Source organism: Haemaphysalis longicornis, unplaced genomic scaffold (genome assembly GCF_048455015.1).
Source record: "Haemaphysalis longicornis isolate Haplotype H1 unplaced genomic scaffold, Haemaphysalis longicornis Haplotype H1 scaffold_3, whole genome shotgun sequence".
Taxonomy (NCBI): domain Eukaryota; kingdom Metazoa; phylum Arthropoda; class Arachnida; order Ixodida; family Ixodidae; genus Haemaphysalis; species Haemaphysalis longicornis.
Genome location: NW_027526335.1, coordinates 28,423,282 through 28,430,913, shown reverse-complemented (window position 1 = coordinate 28,430,913; position 7,632 = coordinate 28,423,282). Strand labels below are relative to the sequence as shown.

General features: G+C 50.9%; 1 protein-coding gene across 1 annotated transcript; it reads left to right on the top strand.

Annotated features, from left to right (window-relative positions):
- Positions 1 to 1,736: 1,736 nt before the first annotated feature.
- On the top strand, positions 1,737 to 3,234 carry LOC144174197 (uncharacterized). The gene is made up of 3 exons (XM_077702733.1): positions 1,737 to 2,077; positions 2,899 to 2,944; positions 3,013 to 3,234. Exons 1-3 carry the CDS (start codon positions 1,967 to 1,969, stop codon positions 3,174 to 3,176), a joined length of 321 nt encoding a protein of 106 aa, XP_077558859.1. The 5' UTR covers positions 1,737 to 1,966; the 3' UTR covers positions 3,177 to 3,234.
- The last annotated feature ends 4,398 nt before the right edge of the window (positions 3,235 to 7,632 follow it).

Genomic DNA, 7,632 nt, shown 5'->3' with positions numbered 1-7,632 from the left:
ATCCTTAGGTTGAGTTCATGTACTTCTCTAATTAGTTAGGTCACAGTTGCCACAGTTAAATTGTAAACGTTACAGAATTCCCGTCTTGCTGTCAGTACACGGGTGCCTACGGACGGAGCATGGTTTTAGAAAACGGCTGCAACTTTTGTTCTGTTGAAACTATCCCGAGACGAGTTAATTACAATTAGCCACTGCTGCGGCTCTAACGTTACGCGAAGTTTCATCTACATTTTTTATTTCTGAGTTCACACTGAAGTTGAAAATATTGTGCTATTCCCGTTTTCTGTAAACATATGGGCAAACGGACAGCCCCATATTTTCCCCCTAGAGTAAAGCTCGAGTCCTTCTAAGTTCCCTTCAACTAATTATGTAGAAAGTATTCTCAATTGCAAATTAGAACGTGTCGTATTTCTTCCATTCCTTGGACTGCACCCAGCTTCGCGCCTCATCCTTCTTCACAGACTGGAAGGACACCGAACTTTTTTTGCTTGCGTTCCCTACACCGAAACAAGAGCTTGACAACATATGTCAGAGAGAGAGAGAGAGAGAGAGAGAGAGAGAGAGAGAGAGAGAGAGAGAGAGAGAGAGAGAGAGAGAGAGAGAGAGAGAGAGAGAGAGAGAGAGAGAGAGAGCTTCGTGTTGTGTTTCTTCTTTCGTCGTTTTCAAGTAGCGCTTTTTACAATCATGAATCTGTACCAACAAGCCCAACTGGCAGTTCTTCTGAGAGAGAGAGAGAGAAGAGTGAACGTGCTTAACACGAAAATCAGACCGAGGAGAGTGATAAATCTAAGCACTGCGCTAAGCCACGCGCGAACTTCCCCACCACGCGGGCAAACAAAGCCTTAAATAAAGCATTACAAGAGCTCTTGAGCAGGGATGATATCAATACGCGGCTTCCTTCCCGTACGGCTTCGTGTTCGTAACCAGTCACCAGAACCGTTTCGGCACGTTCTTCAATCCTGTGGTGGGCAGCACGTGTTTCGTTTACCATCGAGAAAAAAAAAAATTCTTGCATTAGTTACCCCCAGTCTCTCGTGGGGATATTGCTACCCAGGGCGCTACTCACCTGAGTGCCATAGATGCTGCAGGAATGAGCAGACCTGGCGCACATGTTATGGCAATGTCCGCAGGCGATCACAAATGGCCGCACAATCACTAACAATGAGCAGCGGGAGACCGTGCTGCCCAGCTCCTGCCCGGAAGATCAACTCTGGGCCGTCCAGCTGGACGAGGACGCTGCCAGATCCCAAGGGCTCATGGCCGACGCCTAAGTAACACAGTTGGCAAAATGAAGTTTTTCTTCTCTCTCTCTCTGCATTAGTTACATTAGCAGACACGTTGTGCTAAAGTGCGCCAAGCACTCATTCTCTAAAGTTGGCTTTTACGGTTTCTTTCCGTATTTTCAGCATCTAAACGCCGTCGGAGACGCAAGAGATGGGCAACGCGCATTGCGCTCCGAAATCGCAGCAGTCGAGCGAGCGATACGCGATGCTGCGTCATTAAATCACTCAGTCATTTTCTAGCAACAAGCCGTCTGTTTTTCCTGCTGATATGGGATTATATGGTTGGCGTGGCACATCGTTTTTTTTTTGTTGTTGTTGCAATAATTCTGCATCGAACACCTGCAAAGGGGTGACGAGGGGGTGCTGGTCATCCCCACGGCCGGTCTGGAGGAGCGGCGAGCGCGCTAAGTGCCCGCCAACCGCGCCTCCAGACCGGCCGTGTCATTCCATAGCTACGTACGTTTGGTGGCGCCAGGGTAGCACGTGTGCCGATAACAAGCGTGACATCACCGCCCCCGGCGCCATTTCTTGCTGGATCCGCGCCGGGTGGCGACGGCTATAATTCTCTTGCTACAGGCGGAGGCGTTGGTGGCTGAAAAGGGTGTGCGTTTCTTAGGGGAGTGCTGCAGCGTTGTATCTGTGCGTGTGTTGTGCCTTTGGGAAAACCGGACTGTGACTTCGGAATGCTGGACTGTGGTCCCGGCCGTGGTTCGGGAAACCTGACGGCCATCTCGGTTCGCTTGAAACCCCCGAGAGCAACACTGGCGCCGCGTCCTCGCCGACTCGTCAAAATGGTGAGTTCCGTGGCAAAGCCGCGGGGCGAGTGTGTGCGGGCTAAGAAGCCGGCTTCCGTATAACACTGGTCTGTTTTGACATCGTCCTCTCGAACGCAGCGGCATTCGCTCGTGAGCCCACCGCTTCTTAGTCCGCCACTCGTGGGACATTGTCGTCGTGAAAGCCTCGCGTTGGGCGGTTAGGCTCCAGCTGTCGAGGCAGCCGCGTAGTGGTCGCGTGAACTCTGCGCTGCTGTCCCTAGGCCCTTCAGCTTCCGGGACGGAAACTTAATGGTCCATGTGGGACCTATGCGTTGCGGCCTCGATAGGGATAGCTCGCAAGCCCTCGCGGGGTTTTCGCGGCGCTCAATGCCTCTTTCCGAATGCCATTAGGACTGGGCAAGCGCCATGCGAAGTTAGTTTCTTTTTTTTTTTTTTTTTCCACATTAAACTATACGGCAATGCCATGGCGTGTGCTCTACGCTAACGGCGTTCGGAATTCTCGCCAAACTCATCTAGCGCCACTGAAGCTCGGATCCCTGCTCAACGGTTCGTCGCTTCCGACGCTGACCGGAGCGGCGGCCAAGGCGAGTGCTCGCTTTTTGTCCTCGGTTCGTTTCAGGTGGCCTGCCTGCAGTCTACCGAGTGTTCCCCTCCCTTTGCGTACTGTCTCATTTCTGTTCACCTTCACGCAAACACTCACTATGGGCATTGAGTCAGGCAGGTACACGTCTCAAATCTGTCCTGTCTTTAGCTGGCCGCACTTTGTAATAGGTTTTATAGCCAAATAAAGCTGTTCCGTTTTTTTCCCCCGTCTACCGTGCAATTGAATTGCCTTCCAGCTTCCCTTGTGTTCCTGCCTGGCGTGGTCCCTGGAACCCGTTCTCGGTGAGTTGACTGCTTTGCTGCTCCGGGAGTTGTTTCTTGCATCGTTTTTTTTTTTTTTTCTTTCGCAGGAATACCTGGCTGTGCGGCGCATTGGACATCCTCTTCCTGGACTTCATTCCCTGTTGTGTTCCCGTGTAGGAGCTCATTTGGCCGTGCCCTGCACCGAAGCCTGTGGTTCCAGCGGCTGCCTGCAGTGTTCACATCTTTGTACCTGGACTCGTGTCGCCTATAGTTGCAGAAATTAAACTGTTCACTGCACAACACTCAGTGTCGCTGTCTTGAATCCTGTGCTCGTCGACTTTGTCGGCTTGAGCGCCGTGACGTTTCATCGTACTATCGTGATATATTAAAATATGAACAACGGAGCGCGTGGCTTTGAGTACAGTCGGCAAAAGGCTTGTCTATAACACTCGAGCGGCGTGCTCCGGACTGCGATGACCTAGTGATAACGCCTGGTTTGAGATAGGTAGAATGTGAGCATGCGCGGCCCGTATCAGCGCGATGGCTGTGTCCCTCCTCACTGTGCCTGTCGCCTTGGCTTCCATACCTTCTTTCACCGTAATAAGCGCTGCATGCTTGCGCTACCTGGCCGGGAAACGAAAGGGGAGATTACTCGCGCTAGCGCGCGCTGCTGCATTAGCTTTGGCGCACAGCTGTTCATTACTGCATGAATACCGCGTGAACCCCTACACGGTTTCTGTGATTGTCTTTGCACGTCACTGCTGACGGGCTAACGCCACAATACTTAATGCACTGTGCAAGCGATCACGGACCGATATCTAGTCACTCCAGAACGCCGGTAGCGATGCGTTTTCGCCGATTGTAGTTCGTAAAAAAAAAAACGTTTAAATTCCGTAGGGCGATGCGAAAATTATGCGGTGTTGCACGTAAACGCAGCCAACGCTGTACTATACTCGGTTACTACTCAAGAACGGCACCACCTCATGTAGTGTATCTCTCCGCCAAAGCGCCGGACCCATGACGTCAGTGCGCGCGCGTTTTAAAAGGGGTTTACTATGAATGCGTGATATCGTCTGCCTTGTCTCACGCAGTTTGTTTGTCGTCACTGGAGTCGTTTATAAGCATATTAAGTCCAAAAAATCACGGGAACGGCTCGCGCCATGTTCAAAGTATTCCCAATAACGCCCTACTTGCGCCGCGCGGAGAAACATCCGGCTACGGTGATAAGGCACAGCGGCAACTTCCGGTGCCGTACTAAAGTTGTCACCGAGTGTAACAATTGCTAATTTCCACTTTTGTTTCCCTGCCCGAAAGCACAGAGAGCGCTTCTCGAGAGAGAGAGAGAGAGCATGCTCACATTCTACCGGTCTCAAACGCCGAAAATGCGCTGCATGTGGTTGGGCCTTTATAGACAAGCCTTTTGCCGACTGTACAGTGCTCAGCGATTGAAACGCGATACTCGGAGCGCGTGGCTGCCGGTGCTTGTTGCGCCACAGGTGAGCGCTTGTGAAAGCGAGCTGTACAGCAGATTCTTTACAGTGGGGGCGCTTCGAACCAACCCTCTGCCCTTCCAACCCGCCTTTCTGTTAGTCGACGCATCGCTTCTGGCCGAGCGCTGTTTTTGACAGTGCGCTTCGCTGCCGGCGGGCCGCTCAGCCCGACCGGAGCGTGAATAGCAGAATCACGTTTAGCTAAGCGATAACCCCATCTCCCTCGACGGGAAATCATTCGCGTCACTGGTCGTGCCCTGTGCGTGTGTAAACCAAGACATCATCCGAAAGGAAAAATAAAAAAATAAGAAATGATATTTCAGTCACGGAAAGTGCCGTGTTTATTTGCCTGTCTCACCATTTTCATATAATACAGTCGCTGATAAGATATGAAGACCTGGCATAATTTTCGTCATGCGCCCCGCGTTGAAATGTTTCTTTCAAATGTTTGATTCGGCGCTTCCGAATGATAATGTTAGGCTGTTTGACCCTAATAGACCAAAAATTCAGAAGGGGGTAAGGAATCAACTATTTTAAGAACGCCCATGTAAATTAACACTGGCAGGTATCACCTGTAGCCACGGCAGGGCTAGGGCAGCGGCAAATCCGCGCGCACCGCTCCTCTACCCCGCCCGTTCTGTGGGTCAATTGGCGAGGGTTGGTCCGAAGCGCCACGAACTAGCGGCGGTGAAAGGTGGGAACTATACCCGAAGCGCAGGCCGTATGAAACCATCGGCGTCCTGTATTGTCAAGGGTGTATTATTTTCCTCAGCAAGTTGTCTTTGCCGATCACCAGTGGCAAGGGGTGGTTTTTGAATGCGAAGATTGAGCAGCCGGCAGCGAAAATACAGCAGCATAACAAACTTCATAAACGACAAAATGTTCTGTGATGAAACTGCGCGCCCGCCGCTCCTCCAGCCCGGCCGTGACGCATTGTGGTATACGGAGAGGGTGAGAGCGTTCGTGACGCAGCCTGAGTGCATCCGGCAGACAGCTCCTCAGTGTGTGGTTCTTGGCGGCGTCATAGGGGTGCGACATGCCATGGCTTCAAAACGCTGCGCCTGCGTGCTGCGCCGCGCCGCGCGAAGCTGGGTGAGCTGGCACCGCGCGCGTTTATCGCGATGTGTTATCGTGGCACGCATGGCACGCAGGCGCAGCGTTTTGAAGCCATGGCATGTAGCACGCATATGGCGCCGCCAAGAGCCACACACTGAAGGGATGTCTCCCGGATGCACTAAGCATGCGTTACGAACGCTCTCACCCTCATCGTATACCACAATGCGCCAGCTCGCTTTCACAAGCGCTCACCTGTGGCGCAACAGGCAACGGCAGCCACGCGCTCCGGGGCTCCGGGTATCGCGTTTCAATCGCTGAGCACTGTGCATGCCGCGCATCCCATGGCGACGGACCGCGTATGCGCAGTGCGAACAAGTTACGAGAGTTTGGGCCCTATTCTCGACTGCACAAATTGCCGGCAATTCAGGCAATTTTCCGGAAGTCTTTTCTGATTGGCTTTCAATTTTGGTCACGTGCTTCCGGTTGACAAAGCGGTTCTGTGTGCTGTCGTCATTTTGACGTGTCATGTCGTTTACGGACACCAGTTCTAAAGTTTGCCTTATTTCTCGTTATAAAGGTGCTTAATTCTTGGCCGGCAATGAAAAGCGAGACTAAATGGAGCGGACATGACAACGTAAGCCTCTTTTGCTATTCAACAACAACACTGCTTGTAATACACACCCCCTCTGTGATTGGCTGAGAAGGCGTGACGTAATTTGAACAGTTGGCGGGAACGATTGCGTCACGCATTGGCAACTTCAGCCTGCGTAAAAGTGGCGTAATTCTACGTAACAGCTTAAAAATGGCGGCTGTTTTTGTCGCAAAATACAAGCAAAATAGGGCAAAAAATTGCCCCGGCTTACGGCGCCGCGAAATGAGCGGCAATTTGCAGCAGGCGCAGTTTCGCATGCGCGCTGTTTAAAGCATGTTTCCTACCGAAACAAACTATAGTTTCAACTGCTTCCAAGTCATCGATCATGGAACATACAAATAACATGCAGTATTTTGCTTTTATGTGTGGCAATAAAATAAATATTATTTGTTTGGCGTAACCGCAACATAAGAGGGCAGTACAAGCCTCTCCATGACAAAGAGAACCCAATGCATGGCATTTGTCCATACTTGTCCTAGTAAGCTGTTGGGTCACATGATCGAACTCAAGAGAAAAATAACAATGAAAAGTGACTATTTGGTTCATTACAGCACTGATTGCAGTCGAGCTTGACGAATGAGCGAATCGGCGACATCGGTGCGCTCCGCGGTTATCAGGCGTAGCGCTTCGCTGCTCTGATGTGTCATAGAAGCGATGGTCGCCGCCGTCTTTTTCTGTGATCGCGCCATAAACTTGTAACATAGCAGCAGACGATGGCGTGGCGGTGGTGGCGGCAGAGGAGGTGACAACGCAACAAAGCTTGCATTGAAGCAGAGAGCCCAGCTATGTTAATAAAAGCGATTGAAGTAAATAAATATACAGTAAAAAAATTGTGTGATGTTCTTTAGCTCGACATCCGCCTTTCGCTCGCTTTTGGATCAACGTTACTCGATCGCCTTGTGGTGTTGGCGCCAAATTTGACCTCCAGAAATGTGTTTTTCTTGTCAGCCTCAGCTACCGTCTTAAATTTATAGTACATGCCAAGTGTTTTTATATCTTTCTTGCACAATATTTAATACCTTGGTAGCGATCTTTACGAGTGACTCGTCAAATTACACTGCATGTCGTCATAGCTATAGGTGCAGCACGTCACTGATTGCTTACGTTGTGCTTACGCAAAAAAACATGGGCGAAATGCCGGCAATTTGTGCAGTCGAGAATAGGGCCCTTTGTCCAACGTTGATATCGAAACACCGTTGTTCGGCGTGTGAGCGTTTTGGTTTGTCTTCGGCGCCCGCTCACGCAAGCGTTATATTTGTTGCTGCGGTGTGTGAAAACTGCGCACGCAGCTATATTTCTTTTTTTTTTGTCTTAAGCTGAGCGCCCAACGGGTGATGGAAATACGTTGGTCTTTCTATATCAAGGTTGGTCACGAACTCTCGTAACTTGTTCAGCACTGCGCATACGCGGCCCCTCGCCAGGCATGTACTGAAAACCACGTGCTCCGTTGTTCGTATTTCAATTTATCACGATAGTACACATTCCAACTTGTAAGGGTTGCCCCTGCCCTCGTGGTTGCCGGAAGGTTG

Coding starts and splice junctions, on each gene's coding strand:
- LOC144174197 (XM_077702733.1), top strand. CDS start 1,967: ATGCTGGACTGTGGTCCCGGCCGTGGTTCGGGAAACCTGACGGCCATC. Junction 2,078..2,898: donor CTCGCCGACTCGTCAAAATG/GTGAGTTCCGTG, acceptor ATTGCCTTCCAG/CTTCCCTTGTGTTCCTGCCT. Junction 2,945..3,012: donor GTCCCTGGAACCCGTTCTCG/GTGAGTTGACTG, acceptor TTTCTTTCGCAG/GAATACCTGGCTGTGCGGCG.